At 52.1% G+C, this 21,711-nt stretch overlaps 1 protein-coding gene across 4 annotated transcripts; it reads left to right on the top strand.

The window, feature by feature from the left end:
- The first annotated feature begins 6,327 nt into the window (after positions 1-6,327).
- On the top strand, positions 6,328-21,672 carry SPI1 (Spi-1 proto-oncogene). Of its 4 annotated transcripts, none has more exons than XM_042904142.1 (6): positions 6,328-6,606; positions 9,377-9,476; positions 19,319-19,506; positions 19,610-19,729; positions 20,352-20,514; positions 20,940-21,672. In XM_042904142.1, the coding sequence occupies exons 1-6, from the start codon at positions 6,562-6,564 to the stop codon at positions 21,257-21,259; spliced, it is 936 nt and encodes a 311-aa protein (XP_042760076.1). In that variant the 5' UTR covers positions 6,328-6,561; the 3' UTR covers positions 21,260-21,672. The 4 variants fall into 4 exon arrangements, with proteins under 4 accessions (XP_042760076.1, XP_042760077.1, XP_042760078.1 ...); XM_042904143.1 differs by having other exon boundaries at positions 6,330-6,606; positions 9,380-9,476; XM_042904144.1 differs by lacking the exon at positions 19,610-19,729 and having other exon boundaries at positions 6,333-6,606.
- Positions 21,673-21,711: the final 39 nt, after the last annotated feature.

Below are 21,711 nucleotides of genomic sequence, written 5' to 3'. Positions count from 1 at the left end.
GTGTCTCAACCATGAGAGGAAGTTGCAAGACGGCCATTTCTGTACACGGGCTCAGCTTTTTTTGGTCAACTTTCCCAGTGCTTGGTCTGAGGCCTCAGTTTTCCCCTATACTCTGTCAGTCCCCATAGAGACCAGTCGCTGGGACTGTGGGGATGGGGCGCCATTCCCTTATTTTAGAGCTCTTTTGGGATGAGGTTAAGGGATCTGCAAGTTCAAGGTCTTGTCAGCTTCGAGGACGCAGCACCCACGTTTCCTGTTGCCTGCTCACCCTGAGATTGCAATAGTCCCCAGTCTACCCCCTCAGCAGCCCAGTCCAATGAGGGCAAAGGGCCGCCTGGCCCTCCACCACCCAGGCCCGCCTGGCCTCCCTGGCACTCCACAGGGCTGCCCACGTGTCCTATGGAGTGGGTAAATAACACTGTCATATGCTGCTGGTAGGAGGGAAAGTTGTTACAACTTTCATCGAGGGCAATAGGACGTATCTCTATCTCAAAATTTAAAGTGCGGTACGACTAGGGGCACCTGGGTGGCTCAGTTGGTTAAGCGTCCAGCTGGCTCAGGTCATGATCTCACTGTTCACGGGTTCGAAACCCACATTGGACTCCGTGCTGACAGCCTGGAGCCTGTTTCCGATTCTGTGCCTCCCTCTCTCTCTGCCCCTCCCCGCCCCCCCCCCCCACTCATGTTGTCTCTGTCTCTCAAAAATAAACATTAAAAAAATTTTTTAAACGTTTATTTATTACTGAGAGACAGAGAGACACAGAGCGTGAGCAGGGAAGGGGTAGAGAGAGGGGGAGACACAGAATCGGAAGCAGGCTCCAGGCTCTGAGCTGTCAGCCCAGAACCTGACACAAGGCTCGAGCTCACAAACTGTGAGATCATGACCTGAGCCGAAGTTGGTTGCCCAACCAACTGAGCCACCCAGGTGCCCCTAAAAAAATTTGGTTTAAATGCAATACAACTAAAACTAATAAAGTACTATGCATCAATTAGGACTCGATAAAAAAAAAAAAAAACAACACATCTCCTTTGACGTCAAAAGAAGGGAGTCAAAAATTCCTGTGCACCTATGTTATAGAATCTAAAGTATCTGTTTTTTTTTTTACAGTGAGTTAGAATATGACAGATATGTCATTTTCAATATTACTTATAATTGAAGGGCTTTTAATTTCTATTTTAGATTTTCTGATACTATTTATTAGTGTCTATAAGGAGGTCACGGGGTTTTGATTCAGCTTCCATTTAGTTGTGGTGATTTTCTTTTTCTTTTTCTATTTTAAAGAGAGACAGGGAGAGAGTGCACAAGTGGGGGGAGGAGCAGAGGAGAGAGAGAGAGAGAGAGAGAGAGAGAGAGAGAGAATCTTAAGCAGGCTCCATACCCAGCATGGAGCCCGATGCAGGGCTCGATCCCTAGACCCTGGGATCATGACCTGAGCCGAAATCATGACCCGGATACTCAACAGACTGAGCCACCCCGGCGTCCCGGTTGTAGTGATTTTCTTTCTAGTACCAATCTCTTAACCATCAAGATTAACCTTGAAAAATTAAATATAGAAAAAGGAGAATTTATAGCATTTAACTTCCCTTCAAACATTTACTTCCACAGTAGTGGGCCTTTCTCCTACATTGTTTTCATTGAAGGCAGAAAGTGACGTTCTGTTATTTGTGTTGAACGGTGCTTTTTTAGAGACAAGCAAAAAGCATAAGAGCAGACATCCTGAGTCAGTGTTACCAGTCCATCCAGCCCAGGAAACGTGTAACTCAGATCTTCCCTATATTCCCTCTAGCTTCCCTAAAAAAAAAAAGACACACACTAGGATATGTGCAAACTAGAAAATTTTATAGATTGTATTATGATTTGTAACAGCAAAAGACTGGAAACAACCCAAATGTCCACATCAATGAAAGACTGTTTAAATAAGATTTTTAACCATGGAATATTATACTGCAATGAAAACAGACCAAGGCTACATGCAACCTGAAGGTAGGAAAGAGAAGCAGGACCCGAAAGAATATTTATACCATTATTCTTTTTATATGAGGTTAAAGTCTGCTAAGATAAAAGCTAAACTGCGGAGATGTTTAGGTAAATGGCAAAACTAAAAGGAAAAGTGAGGAAATAATTACTAAAAAAGTTAGAATAGTGTTATTTCTAGACACAGGGAGAGATCTGTAAGGGGACCTTTGGAGGATGCTTCTAGAGTGCTGGATAGGTTTTATTTCTTGACTTGGATGGAGGCTACATAGCATATTTTTGCTCCTTAAACTATACAGAAACGTTTTGTGTACTCTTTTATATGAATGAGATCTCTCGTGATTTAAAAATATCACAGTCCAGGGGCACCTGGTTGGCTCAGTTGGTTAAGTGTCTGGCTCTTGATTTCGGCTCAGGTCATGATCGTCGTGGTTCGTGTGTTCTAGCCCCATGTCATGTTCTGCACTGACAGTGTGGAGCCTGCTTAGGATTCTCTCTCTCCCTCTCTCTTCCCTTCCCCTGCTAGCATTCTCTCTCTCTCTTTATGTCTCAAAATAAATAAACATTAAAAAAATCACAGTCCAGGGGTGCCTGGCTGGCTCAGTTGGTAGAACGTGACTCTTGACCTCGATATCATGAGTTCAAGCCCCATGTCAGGTATAGAGCTTAATTAAAAAAAAAAAAATTAGAGTCCATTCAAACAGTGAAATACTATAGTCATTAAAAAGAATAAGACAGCTCTCTATGTCTGGGCGTGGAATGGATTTAGGGGAAAAATAGAACCAGAGGTAAGTACAATGTGTTTAGGGTGCTACCTTTTGTGTAAAGTTTTCAAAATAGTATACCTGCCTTTTTGTGTCTCCTCAGACTATCTCTAGAAAAATTCACAAGAATCAGGTAACGGGGAGGGTTGCCTCTGGAAGGAGAACTGGGCAGCTGTGTCCCTTTTTTGTGCCTTTGAGTTTTGTACCATGTGCCTATGTTACCTATTTAAAAAATAAAATAATTTTTAAAATGTGGGTTTTTTTCCTCTCATTCCTTGGAGCCTCCAAGATTTTCGGTTTCAGATCCATTCCTTACTGATGAGAATGAGAGCCACAGCCCAGGTACGATGCATCCTGTGGACCTCCAGCAAGTCGGGGACCCTCTCTGGGCCCATTGCTCCCCTGCAGGAGGAGGAGGCTGTCCCCTCTCCTCTCCCTCTCCCCTCTGCCCTCCTCTGCCACCCCCTTGCCTATTCTCTTTCTTATCTCACCTCTCTCTGCTTCCTTCTTTTACTCTTTCTCCCCTTTTTTTCCCCTCTTCCTTTTCAATCCTCCCTTTCCCCCCTCTCTGCCCTCTTGCCCCCTCTGTGCTTGGCTTCTCAGCCTTTTTCCCTTCTTCCTTCTGCTCCTTCCTTCCCCACGGGGACCCAAAAGGCCGATCTGATGCCCCAGCTCTCCACTCACACACTTGACCCTGGGCAAGTCACTGACCTCTTGGGCCTCAGTTTAACAGATCGTTGTCTTGGTTACGTCAGATCACAAGGGTGGAAGACCCAGCACAGTGCTGGGCACTCAAAAAAGTGTCCTCCCCACCCTTTTACGAGATCCTAGGTGGTTGATTATCAGACCCTTCTGGGTCCGAATTGCTTAGAATCTGGGTGCTACTATTCCGAGGGCTTTGAATAACAGCGGATCCCTGGGGGTATAACGTCTAGGGAGGAGGCCTCTGGTACATTTTGGGAGGAGGGGAAATGGGAGGAAGGGTAAAGAGGGCTTGCTGGTATTCAAATGGACACAGATATTGTGACTTACTGCACAGAGAGTGAGAGTCATTTTCCCCACTTTTAGAGATTTGGCCCCTGGATCTTTTTGGGGCTTCTGTATCCAGGCCCCTTGGGCTTGGCCAGACTTGGGATAATGGAATCTCTTTCCTCTCCTGGGGCCCCTCAAGACTCAGGCCTCAGGAACACATAGCTGACACAGCATGTTGCCTGCACCGATGGAAATGAGCAGCACACTCCCTGCTTACAAACAGCAAAGGCTCCACGTCTATCCCTGGATGCAACCCAGTCTCCTTGGCCTGACACTCAAGGCTCTTTGCTTTCTTGTCTTGTTTCTAGTCACAGGACGAAGGCTCACTGTTCCTTTGTTCTTTTCCACCTTCTTACCTTTGCCCAAGCTGGTTCCTCAGCTAGACACTCCTCTTCCCTTGCATGCTTCCCTACCTGTCGTCTAGACCAAAATAATCACTCCCCAATGCACGTAGCACCTCTCTCTTGTTCCCCCACCCCCTGAAAGAACCATACTATCTGTTTAACATGTGTGTTCTCTGTGTGTTCTCTTTGCAAGCCTGTGAACTCCTGGGGGCCCAGGACGTGCTCTCTTCATATTTGTGCCCCCTTACCAGGCCCAGCACATAGAAGGCCTTCAATAAAAAGTGATGAAATGAAAGAATTAGTAGACAAATAAACATATAAACAAACCAAACCAAGACATGACTGAATGAATGAAGAATGAACACGTCAAGCAGGACCTGGTTCTCATGAGGTAGACCCACCCCACACACATGCAGTCAGCTGGGACGTGGCCTTCTTGATGGGGAAATGGGGAGTAGGAATGGAACTCCTGTCAAGTCAGCCGCCTGTCCCCTACTCTTGGGGAGGGGCCTTGGTCATGTTCCTAGGGAGTCCTAAGGACTTGTGACCTGGACCTCTTGGAGAGTCCCAAGTACAGATGCAAAAAAAATCAGTGAAGAAGGAAGTGAAATAGATTTAACGGTGAACCTAGACCTTGTGAATCCCTGGTCTTTGCTGCCAGTGAAGAAACACTTGGGGGCTTGGGAGTCCACTGATGGGAAGAGACAGGCTAGTCTTAGTGGGAAGAGGATATAAAGCGGAGGGTAAGACTACACGTGGGAGGAAATAGAATGCTCAAGAAGTTCTTCTGCAGCGAAGTGGACTCACCAGAGGTCGATGGATCAAAAAATGTCTCTATTCATCCCTGGCTTCCAGACTAGATCAGGAGCTCTCTGAAGACAGGGATCTTGTCCAGTACTTACCTACTTTCCCATAACTCAGGATAGAGCCTGGAGCTTAGTTAATACTGGCAGGATGCATAGATGGATGGATGGGTAGATCGGTGGATGGATGGGTAGATGGGTAGATGGGTGGACGGGTGGATGCATGGACCGGTGGACGAACAGATTGAGAGCTGGATATACAGTGGATAAGCAGATGAAAATATAGGGGTGCCTAGGAGGCTTCGGTTCAGGTCATGATCTTGCGGTTTGTGAGTTTGAGCCCTGCCTCGGGCTCTGTGGTGACAGCTTGGAGCCTGGAGTCTGCTTTGGATTCTGTGTCTCCCTCTCTCTCTGTTCCCCCCCCCCCCTCAAAAATAAATGAAGATTAAAAAATTTTTTAAAGATGAAAATATAAAGTGATGGGTCAATCACAGATGGATGGGCTAGCAGATGAGCATATGGATGGCTAGATGGACAAATAGATAAACAGATGAGTGGATGGATGAATAGACTAACAAGTAAATGGAAGAATAAATGAACGGCTAGATAAACTGATAAATAAATAAACATATGGTTGGCTTGATGGGGGGATAGATGGATGGACATATAGACAAAAAAATAGAATGGTAGGAAAATGAATGATGGACAAACAAGAAAGGTTTGTAAACTGGGAAGACTAGACTGACATTCAGGCATTGGCAGGGAGTGGGGAAACTGAGAAATCTGGGCTGAGAATAGAGCCCCTAGGGATTTGGAAGAAGTGGTACTTGGGAAACTGGGAGGGGAAGGCGTAAGGACCCAGGACCATCCTCTGATGGAAGGGGAGCTGGTGTGAAGGAACTCAGAGGGAAGGGACAAATAGCACTATGCTGAGGACCTTGCCCTAGAGCCCAGCCCCAGGCTGGATAGAACATAAGTGTTGGGGACCCTGGACCCAGAAGAGCCAGGCCTGGCACTCTGCTAGATCAGAGCTCTCAGCCAGCCAGGCTGACCCCAGAAAGTGAAGGCCCCTAGTAGCCACCACCACCAGCTCTGACCCCAAGCAAGTGACTGATGGCCACATGGGGGTCTCAAGAGCACTGGGCATTTGTGGGGTTAGGGGTTAGGGGGCGTCAGCAGGGCGTGGGGGCAGCAATGGCCTCCCTGTGGTAGAGCTGGCCTTCCTCCCTCCCACTCTTTCTCCCCACCCCAGCCTCCAAGACCGCCCCTCACAGTTCCAGCTTCCTCTGGGCAGGGGGCCTGGCCCCCATAGCCTCCCAGGCCAGCCCCTGGAGCACCACCTGCCCCAGCCGGCCAGAGACTTCCTGTCGCGCAAGAGATTTATGCAAACGGGCTGGGGCGGTGATGTCACCCCAAGGGGACTATCTCCCAGTGGCAGGCCCTTCGATAAAATCAGGAACTTGCGCTGGCCCTGCAATGTCAAGGGAGGGGGCTCACCCAGGGCTCCTGTAGCTCATGGGGCAGGCCTGAGCCCTGCGCCCGCCCTGAGTTCGTCCCAGCCCCTGACGGGGCGCCCCATCCTGAGGGGCTCCGCACTGGCCCCCACCGAAGCAGGGGACCTGACCGGCTAGGAGATCGGCTGGATGTTACAGGCGTGCAAAATGGAAGGGTTTCCCCTCGTCCCCCCTGTGAGTACTGGGACTCCTCTATCTACTGGCTCGACCCTCGGCCCTCAGACGCCAGTCCGCCTGCCCTCCAACCCACCAGCCAGCTGCCCTCCCGGTTAGCTATCAGTGGGAAATTGGTGTTTCCTCCCTGGAGCTCCTAGTCTGAGATCCAGCGAGGGGGCCATTGGTTTCTTCAGAGCATGCCCTGGCGGGCTGAGGGCTGGGCTCATGGTGGGGCTGTGATCGGTGGGGCCTGAACGGTTATTTATAGACTTGGGTGCTTTAGGGGCTTGGGTGGCAGGCCGAAGCTCCTGGGCAGGGTGTCGGGGTGGGGATGGTGAGGGCAGTGGCAGAGAGGTGGCAGAGGAGGAGATGGGGAGACTGGCGTGGGGGGAAGCCAGTCCCCAGGACAGTAAAGGCTTAAAGGACAGGAGGCAACAGGCCAGATGTCTCAGTCCACGGCCCCAGGTGCTCTTGGAGACTAAGGCCGCCTTATGTCTGGGTTCCCGGTGCCCAGTCTGGAGCCTGGCACAGGGGACATGGTTGTTGACCCAAAGATCTGGGCCTTGGACCGGCTCTCCCCAGGGGCTGGGGCTGGGGCTGGGGCAGGGGCAGGGGCAGGGGGGCAGCAATGAGTAGAGCAGAGACTAGGACGGCAGTTTGCTTGGTGCCTTGGCCAGGGCGTGGGAGAGGAGGGCAGGCGCTGGAGCTGGGCCGATCCTGGGGCTCAGCGCAAGGGTGCCGGGACAGGACCTGGTCAGTGGATACCGGAGTTCCGGGCGGGGGCTGAGGCTGGGGCAGAGACTAGAGGTGAAGCAGCAGGAGTCCCAAGGGACCCCTGGAGGGGAAGGGCAGGTCCCCACCACTCCTGCTGTCTGTGACAGTTAAAGCCTCAGGCAGATGCAGACCTGGGCCCCTCAGAGAAGACCCCTCTCTCTCTCACACCCCATCCCCACTCAGCGAGGGTGGGGAGCCCTGGGAGAGACGGGAAGGGTTTGGCAGGGCCTGCCCACCTGACTCAGCTTTCCCGGCTTGGAGGCTGCTCCCTCCCCCCACCCCACCCCAGTCAGGCCTCGGGGCCCAGGGAGGCACCCCAGGCCTGACATCCTGCTGTTGGGCTGGGCTGCCTGGAAACCCAGTGCTGGGCTCCTGGCCTGACACAGACCACCCCGGCCAGCCGGCCCTGGAGCTGGGCCCGTCCCACCCTCCCCCGCCCATCACCAAGAAGGAGAGGAGGGGGCAGGCAGGGGGTGACAGAGGTGGTCCCAGGAAGAGCCAAGGCCGCCTCAAGAAAGCCACAGGCCCAGGAGCTGGACCGCAGCGTCTCTGACCCTTGACCTCTCAATCCCTGAACTCCAGACACAGCTAGGCGGGAGGCACAGCTTCTTGGTTTGCTATGCCAAACCCCTCAGAGAAGGGAGCACTCCTGGGAAGGTGGGCTCCCAAGGCAGCCCTGGCCCCCAACCCAAGCTCTGAGGGCCTGAGTAACTGTTGTGCAATCCCTGCGCGCACACTGCGGGGGTGGGGAGAGGCCTGAGGACTGTTGTAAAGACTCTGCGTGTGCGTGTCCCTGTGTTGCACCAGGATGCAGAGGAGCGAGGGCTGGAGGGGCAGGAGGGGGAGGAGGCCAGGGAGGCGTGGGGGGGAGGCCGAGGACGGATAGGGGTAGAGAGGAGGACAGCTAAGAGTGAGGTATGGTATAGGGGGAGGAGGGGGAGAGGAAAGAGTGGAGTGGAGGAGAGGGAGAGGGGGATAAGGAGGAGTGGGGAGTGGAGGGGGAGGAGGAAGAGGGGGAGGGGTAGAGAGGAGGAAAGGGAGGAGTGAGGGTAGAGGGGGAGGAGGGGGAGGAGTAGAGAGGAGGACAGGGAGGAGTGAGGGGCTAGAGTGGGAGGAAGGGGAGAGGAGGACAGGGAGGGGTGGGGGGAGCAATGAGGGGTGAGGGGAGGGAGGGGAGGGGAGGGAAGGGAATATCCCAGTGGGTGTGTCAGAAGGAGGATGGAGGAGGGAGAGGGAGAGGACCAAGGCTCTAGCTGGCCCATGGCCCCCAAGCCTGCCTGGAGAGCACTATACAATCCGTGAGTGTGAACGGCCACTGGTCATCATGAGGGTGCCTGGGCCCGGGCGTGGGCTGTGGAGACTGGCCGGAGGACAAGCATGTGTGCTATGGGGGTGGGTGTGTAAGTGGAGCGTGCGCGGCCATGACGGTGCGGGTACGAGCCTGAGTTCAAGGTGCCTGAAGGCAAGCGTGAGGATACGTGCGGTAATTCAAGTGACTGCGTGTGCCTACAGGGTGAGTGCGCAACAGTGCGTGTGAGTGTGACCACAAGTGTGTGTGAATGTGAGTGGCCTGTAGAATTAGGGCAAAGGTGAGCGTGGGTAGACTGTGGGTGTGAGTTCACACGTGGGAGTGTGCGTGTCACGGGAGCGTCTGTACATTTGGAGGTGTGGATGTGAGAGTTCCCGTGTGAGATGGGGACCTGGGGTGCAGGTGTCCGTGTGGAGTGTGGCTGTGCAGGGGAGGGGTGCGGGGAGGCCATGCTCTCCTCTCAGCCTTGGTCCTCCTTTGACCTCTGACCTTGGGGGGGTCCCTGTCAGCCCCTTTCTGCAGGAGCCGAGGGTCTTGCTCTCCTGTCCCCACTGCGGCCTCTCCCAGGTCAGGCAGAGAGAGGGCTGAAGGCCTGATGCGGTCCCTTCAGTGTGAGAGGGTGGTGTGGCCCCAACATACCGGGGGCTGCCAACCTGACTGCGGTTGTCCCGCCACCATCCGAGTCCTGACTGCCTCCTCTCTCAGCAGCCATCGGAAGACCTGGTTCCCTATGACACGGACCTGTACCAACGCCAGACGCACGAATACTACCCCTATCTCAGCAGTGATGGAGAAAGCCACAGCGGTGAGTACAGGGCCCTCCCCCGCCCCCGCGTCCCCAGCCTGGCCTGGGCACTGAGGGAGAAGGGAAGGCTTCTTTGGGATCCTGAGAATTGGATTAAACTAGCTTTCAAAGGACGTAAGCTTACTACTCTAAACCCCCACGCCCCACACCCCCAGCCTGCATTTATTGAGCATCTTTGGTGTGCCAGGGCACGAGGGTAGCTTCGCCCACGTTTATCGTCTGGTCCAGTCCTTGTGGCCTTTCACAAATGAGGAAACGGAGGCTCGGGGAGCTAAGTGACCTGTACAGGGTCACACGGCCGGTGGGTGGAACCCAGTCTGTCTGCTCCAGGTCCAGGGCTTTCTCCTCTCCCCCTCCCCCCAGGCCCCTTCATCCTCTCTGTTGTCCTCACCCCCTTGCCCCGAACTCCACGTGGGGCGGCTCTGCTCCCCGCTGTGTCCTTAACTTCCGTTGACATTCGGGGCTGGAGAATGTCTTTGTTGCGGGAGCCTGCCCTGTACATGGTAGGCTGTCTAGCAGCATCCCTGGCTTCTACCCACTAGATGCCGGAAGCACCACCAGTCGCGACAACCAAAAATGTCTCCACACGTTGCCAAATGTCCCCTGGGGGGCAGAATCATCCCTGTTTGAGAACTGCTCACTAAGGGAAAGGCTTTGAGGTCCCCCTCATTCAGCAGGGGCTGGAGCCCCAGTTTGCTGGGGTGGGAGTGACGACGGAGTGTGGGCCAAGGGTCCTTTTGTCCCAGTCTCGCTGCCCATCCCCCGGCCCAGCCTCGACTCTGGAGCAAATTCAGGGTAGACGGGGACAGGCATTAGGTGGCTGGCACCTGGACAGGGCACTGTGAGAGGCCACCCAAAGGGGATCTCGGTGTCTCCATGGGACCCCTGAGCCCAAGTGAGAAGGCCTAGTTAGCAGGTCTTCATTGGGGGATTCTCTAGGATTCTGAAACCGGGGCAGGCCAGGCACTGGGGTGTCCGCAGCCCCAGAGGGAGAGGCAGGTCGGGTGCCACAGTGGAGGAAGGTTTCACACTGCCAGGCCACACCTGGGGGCCATGTCCTGGAAGTAGGTGGTAGATATGCCTCCAGCCCTCATGGGGGAACACACAGACTTCTTTCAGAATCTCAAGGCTAGGAAGGTTGTAAAGCATCCTTTTTTTTTCATCCTTTAAAGCTCATTTATGATTCTGCAAGCAAAACGATCTCTTTGTGGAAAAGCCAGACAATTTAGAGAGAAAGTCTCCCTCACCCACCCCCTCCTCCCATCTCCCCCAGCCAGGATCAAGGGTGGGTCTCTGTGACCTAGAGACCAGCACTGGTGACCCCTGCCCCTAGCAGTTCAGGACCCGAGAAGGTCCCTCTGGCCTTGAGGACTGGCTCCCCCTGGTGGCTCCAGGCAGCAGGACGGCCAGGTCTCAGCAAACTCAGCGCGGCCTGGGACTGCTTCCAACATTAGGGACCTTTTCCCCTCTGGCCTAACCTCCAGTCAGTTTCACTGGGTTTGGGGTCATTTCCTTTGGGCCCGCTGCAGCCTCAGTGTCCCCTCTTGTAATATGAGGGTGTGTGCACGCATCTAGAAACCAGCTAGACCAGGGGCTGGGGCTGATGAAGTGAGCACTTTAGAGAAAGTGCTTGTGCTTTCCTGGCTCGGTGCCCAGGCAGGTCCCTTATATCAGGGCTGGGGCTCTAGGAATGACTCTTGATTAGATGCCCGAGCACCCTGTTTTGGTCATGCCCGATTCCTTCGGAGACTCCTCTGGAGTCCGTGGGTGTCCTGGCCCCTACTCCCCACCCTACACCCTACTCCCCCCACCCCACACACACCCCCTGCCCCATCATCGCCCATCTGGGCATCTCTGCTGATCTGTGCACCTGTTCTGTCCTTTCCTAATGAAGACCCAAGAGTAGAGACACCCCACATTCTTCACTAGTTCCTGCATGTCCTCTGGGTTTAGCCTTTTTTTTAGGTGGTTGAACTTATTAAAAAAGCACTGGGGTTGGACCTGGGTCTGATCCCGGTTCCATCACTCACCAGTGTGTGACCTTAGAGCAAGTGACTTAACCTCTGGGAGCCCCTGTTCCCTCATATATGGAAGTGAGAGCATGGAAACACTGACCCCGTAGAGGTGTAATGATTCACTGAGTTAATGCACAAAAGGTGTGAGGGGCTGAGCACAAGGCCCAGTGAGCTTTTGGGTCAGAGTATGTTAGCTTTACTCCTTCCCCCAGTTGGGGGAGAGGAAGCAGCTGGGAGAGTGGGAGACACACAGAGGGCTCTGTGACAGATCCACTGCGTCATTTTCAACTGACCTAGGTGACAACCAACCAGCCACCCACCCCTTCCACCACTCACCCCTGTGGCCACCCACTCATCCTCCCAACACTTACCATCTTTCCTCAGGCCCACTCATCCCCCATTTTTCCATCTACCAAATAGCTTCTGATTGCATGCCATGGGCCAGACACCATTCTAGCCACTGGAGTTTCTGTGATAAGCAAGCCACACAAAGCCACTGCTCTCACAGAACTTACATTCCAGTGAGGGAAAAGGCGGCAGTCAACTAAGCAGACAGGCAATAAGCAGTCTTCTAAAAAGCAAAGTAACATAAGGCAGAGTGCCTGTGTTAGGGGCTACTTTCGTTCGGGTGGTCAGGGAAGGCCTCTGAGGAGGGCAGTTGAGGTGAAATCTGAGTAAAGAGAAGGAACACGCACGCAAAGGTAGAGAGAACTGCAAATGCAATGTAGCATTGACCTTGAGAGAGGGCCTGGGTGGCCGGGGCACGCAGGGAGTAGTGGAGACCCAGGGAAGCCAGAGGGACCTGCGGAGGACAGATCACACAGTGCCTGAAGGCCATGGCAGGAGTTTGGGTGTTATCCTACAAACAATGGGAATGGGAAGCCATTGGAGGGTTTTGAGCAGGGGAATGACATGATCTGAATTGTGTGTGTGTGTGTGTGTGTGTGTGTGGTGAAAATCTAAATAAATTTTAAACCTTTAATTTTTGATTATTAAAATAATCAACAACAGCTTTATCAAGGAAAATATTTCCCTCTTCCCAACTTCCCTCCCCACTGATGGCACCTTAGTCAATCCCTGTAGACATTTTATTCCACATTTATGTTCCTGTACATCTGTCAGTGCAGACATACACATATGCACATTCTGCTCACCCCACAATGGAATCGTAGCCTCATGCTATTCTGTAAGCTGCTGCTTTTTACTAAAGCTTATCATCGGCACTTCTTCATGACATAGTGGCCCGGTGGGGATGGATGAAAGCTAGTTGTCCAGTCTTTCTATCACAGCACTAAGTAAATGTGCACACGAAGATATGAAAGAGAGACTTGGTACGTTATTCGTTTATTCACTCATAAGCATTTAATGGGTTCCTTCTATACGCTGGGTGGAGATGAGTCTGGCTTGAATTTTTCATCTTGTCCTATGAAAGATGAGACTTTGGCTCTGTAGTCATTCAGAGCATACACACACTCACCCACACTTCACACATACCCAAATGATTATACAGTAACTTTGTTCTATTTTATTGATGTAATTGATGCACAATGCTGTGCGGGCTTAAGGCGTACTGCATAATGAGCTGACGTATGTAGATATTGTGAAATATCCCTCACCTCATATAGATACAAAAAAGTTTTTCTCCTTGTAATGAGAACTTTTAGGATCTATTCTCATAGCAACTTTCAAATGCGGTAAAACCTTGGACTGCAAGTAACTTGTTCTGCCAGTGTTCCACAAAGCGAGAAAATATTTCTAATACATTTTAACTTGATATACAAGCGATGTCTTGCAATACGAGTCATACGTGATACTGAATGTCACATGATCTTGAAATTCACTTTGATATACAAGTGCTTTGGATTACAAGCATGTTTCTGGAACGAATTATGCTCGCTAACCAAGGTTTTACTGCCTACCATACAGCATTGCTAGCTGTGGTCACCATTGCGACCCAGTACTCATAACCAGAAGGTTTTTTTTTTTTTTTGTAAGTTTTATTTATTTAAGTAATCTCTACACCCAGTGTGGGAATCAAACTCAGAACCCCGAGATCAAGTATCACATGCTCTTCCAATAGAGCTAGCCAGGTGCCTCTTATACGTAGAAGTTTGTACCTTTTGACCACATTCCTCCAATTCCCATGACCCTGGCCCTGGCCCTCTAGCAACCGCAAATCTGATCTCCTTGTCTATAAGTTTGGGGTTTTGTTTTTTGGTTTAGATTCCACATATAAGTGAGATCATACAGTATTTGTCTTTCTTTGTACAGTAACTCTTGTTACATCAGTATCTGAATTTTCCAGGAGTATGGCCATGTGAAGATTACTCACAGCTGAGCCATATGGTGTTCTTTGACTACCTGTACTTGCTCATCCTTGAAAAAGAGAATGAGGGGCAGGCTAGCAAGGAGATAGTGCCCTCTTCCTGGAGCCAGGCTACTGGGATTCACACCCCATCTCCCCGTTACTATCTGGGGTGATCGTGGGCAAGACATTTCACCTCTCTAGGTCTCAACTTCTTCATAATGATACCTACTTCATAGGATTGCTGTAGGGATTGAATGAGTCACTGTACGTAAAATCCTTAGAACCGTGCCTGGCACATAGCGAGTGCTATGTAACATGGATAGGAGTTGTTATTCTTTCCTCCCCCCCCCCATATTTATTTGTTTATTTATTTATTTTGAGAGAGAAAGAGAGAGAGGCAGAGAGATAGAAGGGAGAGAATCCCAAGCAGTGTCAGCACAGAGCCCGACGCGGGGCTTGAACTCACGAAGCGTGAGATCATGACCTGAGCCGAAATCAGGAGTCAGATGCTTGACTGAGCCCTCCAGGTGCCCCAAGAGTTGTTATTCTTCTGACAACAGTCTCCTAAGAGACAGTGTGTGGGAGGTACGGTTTTGTTGTTTGCTTTTTTCTCATATCTTTATGATTAACAGGGTATAGAAATCTAGGCTGAAAATCCTGTTTCCCTTAGAATTTGAAAGCATTTCTCTATCTTCTGGTCACTAGAGTTTTTCTTTTGAAGTTGGATGCCTTTTTATGTCCTCTGTTTTGAATGTAGACTAATTTGTTTTTGTTTGTTTTTCTGCTTGTTTACTTTAGTTCTGTCTCCCTGCAAGTTTTCAGTGCCTTCTTCTCCTAACACTTACTGGTTCCACTGAATAAGCTTTTTAAAAAGTCACTCTGGCTGCTGTGGGAGAATAGATGGAGAGAAGATCACAATCAGAACAGCGAGAAAGCACTGGGAGGAGACTACTGGCATAATCTAGGCAAGAGATGGCGGTGGCTTGGCCAAAGGTAGTGGCAATAGAGAGAGAAAGAAGTGGACAGATTCAAGATAGATTTTGAAGGCACGGCTCATCAGGTTTACTATTTATTATTATTTTTAATTGTGGTAAAATATACATGATGTAAAATGGTAGTTCTATTTTTCACTTTTGAGGACCTCCATACTGTTTTCCACAGTGGCTGTACCATGCTGTATTCCCACCAACAGTGTAGAAGGGTTCCAATTTCTCCACATCCTCATCAACACTGGTTAGCTTCTGTTTCTTTGATAACAGCCATCGCAATGGATGTGATAGGATTTGCTCTTTGCAGTGGGGTTGGTGAAGGAACCAGAGTTCCAACGTATGACTCCTTCCCTCCATCTTTCCATCTTTCCATGTACTCTTCTATCCTTTCATACCACGCACCGTCCACCCATCCACCGATGTGTTCTCACACCCATCTAATCTTCCACTCGTTCAGCTTTCCGATCGTCCTTCCCTTTACCTGTCAAACCCTCCATCCATCTCTCATGGACCTATCCATCCAATAAATATATACAAAGCATCTTTTGTACACCAGGCACATTGCTAGGTGCTATGGAATCAATAAAACACAAGTCCTACCAGATTTATTATTTTAACAGGGGGAATAACGAAAACTTTAATAATTAGGATACAAAGTAGAGAGTGACAAGTATGATGAAGCCTGGAGCTCTCCACTCTCGGGGCTTCCGGTTCCCTTAATCTGAACAATGTGCGGGAAGGCTGGGCTTCAGGACCCCTTGTCCAGTGGTCTGTGATTTCCTAAGAAGGTTTTTGTTTGTTTGTTTTGTTTTATTTTGTTTTTATCAGCCCTTGTCTTAATTCCTTATCTTCCTTCTCTGTCTTGATCTTACTTCTGCTCCCCTGGGGAGAACCCTGGGCTTAAGGCTGGGATTCCTGTTCTGAGGAGATAAAGTCAACTGAATGACACTTAAGGCTTTGATTTTGAGTATGTGTGTTGTTTTGAATATGACTTTATTTTTGTCCTGGTGACATACAGGTATTAGGAGCACCAAATATACTGAGGAAGAATAGAGATGGGTGGGTAAGACTTTGGTCCCAGGTAATGAGAGGTCAAGATGAATGGGGTCACTGCTGGCAGGTTAGATGATGGATGGATGAATGAAGGGAATGATTGATGATGAATGGATAGCAACTGGTGGGTGCATGATGGATGGGTCGATGACAGACACTGATGGGTGGATGGGTGAATACGGATGAATGAATGCATGATGGATGGGTGGAAGACGGATGATGAATGATGGTGAGGGGTGGATGATGGTAGACAGGTGCATAAGAGCAGTCGATAAAGTCGGCGCCACCATCGGTCTTAATTAAAGCTTTAATTAACAGTCTTGTTCCTCAGAAGTTGTATGGTATACTGGTAGTTCAGGCCCTGGAGGCAGACACAGGTGGGTTTGATCATGACTTTACCAATGGCTGTCTGTGGACAAGGGACTTAATCTGAGTCATTGTTTCCTCGTGTGCAAAAGAAAGATCATACTATAGTGGCCACCTTGTCAGAGTTGGGGTGAGGATTCATGAGAAAATGTGGATTAAGTACTTAGCATAGTGCCCAGTCCCTAAAAATACATGCTAAAAGCTAACTCTTATGGATCATTTGATCGAATATTTATGGAGGCCTACTGTGTGCTGGGTGGCCTAATAGGCTATAAAAAGGAGGGTCCAGAACTAACTCCAGATATGCAAATGGAATTATATTCTTTTGAGGTGCAGTGTTGTGCTAAGGAGGCATGGTGCAGGATGACCCGGGGAACCCATTGAAGGGACAAATAGGGATAAAGCAATGCGTTCGTGAAGTCATCTATAAATGAGGTCCAAAGAGCCCAAGAGTGCTGACTTTCGCACTATGAAGGCTTCCTTGTATTGTGTCCCTTCAGAGGCCCCCATACTCAGAACGTTTCTGTCTACCAGACAGCGTTTATTACATAATTGCCTGAACACCCAAATCAAGGGTAAAGGCGAGGTTTCCGTTGGGCCTTTTGAAACTAATTGTAACTCAAGAGTCCCATTTGCAGCTTTCAGAGGACCCTGGGGCAGGGTTCCAGAGTGTCAGTGAGTGCAAGAACCTCCTTAGGGCCCGTTAAATTCCAGTTCCCAGCGCTTTTGATTCACTGGATCTCTAAGGAGGGGCCCAAACCCCCAGAGCGACTCTGGTGAAGGTGTACTGAGACCTCCATGGGAAATGCTGGCCTCAGGCTGGGATTCCAAGAATGAGCTCATGGGTCTCATGCGAAGCTAGAGCAGAGGTGGGGAGCAGGAGGGAAAGAGCAGTCGGGGGCCCCTCACTCCACACCTGGAAGGTTGCAGGCATGCGGGGTCCCCTGAACCCTGGAACCATAGTGGGTTTGAGGGTGGAGGTCGGTGGGCAGGATAAAGCATTGTGCCAAGATCTGGACAGTTCAGCCCAGGGTGGGGGAGGTGAAAATGGGAGGGGCCAGAGTGGGGCCGGAGGGCTGATCTATCTCTAGAGAGGAGCCTGGATTGGCTCACCAAATCCCAGAGCCCCCAAAACAGCCCATCTCTAAAGCACAGAGCCAACTGTCCTGGGCAAGGGGAGAGCTTCTGGGTCCCGTTTACTCGCTGCAAGATGAAAATACAAATTAAGTGTTGTTTTGTTTTCCCTTCAGGTTTAGATAATTTTGTGGAGGAGAGTCAGGGAGAGTTCTCAGGAGGCTAGAATTCATTCATTTATTCATTCATTCACTCATTCAGGAAATGTTCGTTGAGTGCCTGCTGTGTCCAGGCACTGGGAATAAGGCGAGGACGAAACCAGTCACTGTCCGCATGGTACAATGCTAGGGCCCAGCTCTGGCCTCTGGGAGACGGTGGCAGCCAGGCTCACCAAAACTATTTCTCTGGGCCACTGAGATGGCAGGGAACAGGAGGAAGAAGAGGAAATAAATAAATATATATGAAAGTATCTGCCACTTGCTCAAGTGCTAATCCGGGTTCTTTAGAATAACACATTAATTGTATTAGTAACAGGTAATGTTTATTGGATCTAATTTTGTGCCGGGTTCTATTCTAAGCACCTTGAAGGCGTTTGTTCATTTAACCCTCACAACAAGACTATGAGATGGGTATAATTATTAGCCCCATCTTACAGATGAGGAAACTGAGGCTTACAGAAGTGGAATGACCCCCCCAATAGCACACGACAGAAAATGGCAGAGGCAGGATTTGAGCCCAGCTCTGTCTGGCTCCCAGATCGTGTACCTTCTCTCTTCTGTGCCATGTAGCCTTGTAGAGGCAGGAGTGTGGGCTGCCTGGATTGTGGGTTCACTACCCAGTCGGGTCCCTACTTTTAGACTGGGGAATTGGAGGATCAGGGAGATAAAATAGCCTGTCTGGGGTCACGCAGGAATGCCACCACAGAGCAAGATTAGAAAGCAAGTCTTCTGATAACCATTCGAAAGCCAAAAAAACACATTATTTTTGGGACGTGTGAGTACATAAGTATGTGCTTGTATGTGAGAAAAAAAGGACGAAGATAGACACACACACACACATACACACACACACACGGGGCTGGTGGTGGTCCCCATGTAGGGCTGTGCACTTGTCCCCGAGATGCTACTCTGGCCTACCATCTCTTGTCGCTTTATCACCACATCTTCTTTTGGACCCCAGACCGTACCCAGAAACTCCACAGACATGTGGCAGGTTTTTGGTTTTTTTCCTGGAAAAGATGCCCAGAGAAACCATGTCCTAGTCCCAAGCCAGGGCTTCCGATGGCATGTGGCTGTTCCCCAAACTCAAATCCACCCCACCACAGACTCTGAAAGCACCTATGGGGGAGTTTCCAGGAGAGCCCTTAGTCCTGGTAACCTCACTGGAAGACAGACGCAGCTGTCCAAGGGCATGGCTTTGAAGGGGCAGCACCGTGGGCCTGGGCAAGTTCTGGTGTGTGAGGAATGTCAGCCTTGTGACTTTGTCATCACACCTGGGCCATGTGACAAGACCCGTGTTTGTGTGACTATGGGCTCAGGAGCTGGGAGGGAGGGAATCAGCAGCCCCTGAGGGCCTGCTCTGGGGCTGGGAGTTTTTACAAATGTGAACTCATTTGTATCCTCCCCGTCACTTTTATCCCCATTTTACAAGTGAGTCAACTGAGGCCGAAGAGGCCCATGCATGTGCCTGAGGTCACACAGAAAGCGAACGGCAGAGCCAGGACCCGTGTCCTTGTGACCGCCTGGACACAGGACAAAAGGGTTGCCGGGAATGCCGGCTTTGGCTCAGGCCTGCCATCGACGGGGCCTCTGACTGCGGGCATGTTAGGCGGCCTTGCCACACCTCAGTGTCCTCCTCTGTAAAATGGGGATGGTAAATAGCGAGGTGGGGGTGGGGGCGAATGAATGTCAACCCGGAGCCCGGCCCGGCCTGTGCTAACAGCCCCCTGTGGCCTGACGTCGCTTTTTTCTCCACTGTGGTCGCCTCTTCCCGCCCCGCGCCCTGCGCTCACGGCACGCCGCCCGGCCGTCCCTGCAGACCATTACTGGGACTTTCACCCGCACCATGTGCACAGCGAGTTCGAGAGCTTCACCGAGAACCACTTCACGGAGCTGCAGAGCGTGCAGCCCCCCCAGCTGCAGCAGCTCTATCGCCACATGGAGCTGGAGCAGATGCACGTGCTCGACACCCCCATGGCGACGGCCCACGCGGGCATCGGCCACCAGGTGCGTGCGGCCGCGGCTCCCGTGGGACCCGGCCTGTGGTGAGGCCGGCGCTTCACAGGAAGCTGACACAGGCTCTTACTCAACTCGGCTTCCTGCCCCACAGCGCCAACGGCGGCCGGAGCCCCAACGGCTGCCTCCTGACCCTCTGACTGACCTCGTGACCCCACACCCTTATCTCCTCCGGCTCCGCGATGGACAGAGCCCCGATAATTCCCACCCTCCAGTGAGCTGCCTGACCTCAACGGCCCTCCTGATCCCCACTGTGATCCCCATCCACCGGCCCCTCGTGGATCCTAGTCGCTGGAACTGACCTCCATTGGCCTCCACCGACCCCCTTTATTGACCCTCCTCAGCCCCACGGACACCCCCACCCCGATCAGTGACCTCCGTTAACCTCTACCACCCCTAGCTGACCTCTGCTGGCCCTTCTCTCACTGTTCACCCACTTATTAAATCCCGGTCGCTCCCATCCCCGACCATCCCATTGGCCCCTCTTCACTGCCACCTCTGATCCCAAGAATGCCAGGCCATATGGCACCTTTGCGCATATGAAGAAAGGGTGCCCTTTCCCCTGGCCACGAGGCCCTGAACTGGGAGCCCAGGGAGGGCCTGATTCCAGCAGCCCCTGGTCCCCCACAACCCACTCCCTGTGTGTAGTTGACCCTGCCTGACCCCTGTAACCCGACTGACCTCCAACTTCCCCAGCCTTCTCCCAAACTTTTCTGCCCCTTGCTGGCCTGCCCCCCTCTTTACTCCCACTTCTCTTGCTCAGATGGCCCCTCCTCAGCAGCTCTGAGCTTTGAACCGCCCTCACTGACCTCAACCCACTTTCCCTGCCTTTCCAGGTCTCCTACCTACCCCGGATGTGCCTCCCATACCCCTCCTTGTCCCCGGCACAGCCTAGCTCGGATGAGGAGGAGGGCGAGAGGCAGAGCCCCCCGCTGGAGGTGTCTGACGGGGAGGCTGATGGCCTGGAGCCAGGGCCCGGCCTCCTGCATGGGGAAACAGGTAGGGCGGCCCCGCCGTCCGGCCCAGCCCTGACCCTGGCCGTAGATGTGCCCCATGCACCCCAGCCAAGGGCACAGCAGTCACACCACAGAGCTGAGTGCGGTGTCCGTATCTGTGAGCGTGTCAACGTTTGCTAAAGTGCGCACTGCATCTGAGACCATCTGTACCTCTCCGTGTGTCGATGAGAGTGCATCTCTGTGACCGAGTCCGGGAGGGTGTATGTGTGTCTGAACCTCTCCGGGCTGCGTGTGAACGGGTGTGAGCGGGTGTGAGTGCCAGGCGTGGGGTGAGGGAGCCCACTCCTCGGTAGACCACCCCCCACCACCAGTCCCTCCCCAGTGACCAGCCACCCCCAGGGGGACCCACATCAGGGGGAGGTGAGGGCGGGTGCCCGTGTTAGGGCACTGACCACCTCCCGCCCACAGGCAGCAAAAAGAAGATCCGCCTGTACCAGTTCCTGCTCGACCTGCTCCGCAGCGGGGACATGAAGGACAGCATCTGGTGGGTGGACAAGGACAAGGGCACCTTCCAGTTCTCGTCCAAGCACAAGGAGGCGCTGGCACACCGCTGGGGCATCCAGAAGGGAAACCGCAAGAAAATGACCTACCAGAAGATGGCCCGCGCCCTGCGCAACTATGGCAAGACGGGTGAGGTCAAGAAGGTCAAGAAAAAGCTCACCTACCAGTTCAGCGGGGAGGTGCTGGGCCGCGGGAGCCTGGCCGAGCGGCGCCACCCGCCCCACTGAGCCCAGGCCCACAGAACCCTCTGGGCCCGCCAGGCCTCCCCGCTGGCCATAGCATTAACCCCTCGCCCGGCCCGGACACAGGGAGGCAAGCTCCCAGGGGCCAGGGGCAGGACTGTGGCGGGCCGGGCCTTGACTCACCCGTCCACTCCCTCCTCCAAGCCCGCTACCCACGGCCTCTCCTCACCTCCCACCAGGACTCCAGCCCCAGCTCCAGGGGGCCACCCGGGCGTCTGACCGCAGCCAAGGGTCAGCCTTGCTTAGTACAACCTGGGGTGCTTCCTTGGGAGTTCAAAGTCATCAGATTTGTATAAATTGAACCCTCCTTCTTAAGCGTTCCTCCCTTCCCACACCTCTCCCTCGTTAGCTTCCTCAAGGAACAGTTATTAAAGTTATTCTCAGTGAGTCCTCTCGTAGCACAGAGTCTCCTTTATGATTTTTTGGTGCATCTTGTC

The sequence above is a fragment of the Panthera leo genome, chromosome D1 (genome assembly GCF_018350215.1).
Source record: "Panthera leo isolate Ple1 chromosome D1, P.leo_Ple1_pat1.1, whole genome shotgun sequence".
Lineage (NCBI taxonomy): Eukaryota > Metazoa > Chordata > Mammalia > Carnivora > Felidae > Panthera > Panthera leo.
Note: the sequence above shows the minus strand (reverse complement) of the source record. Positions and strands in the feature narration are given on the sequence as shown.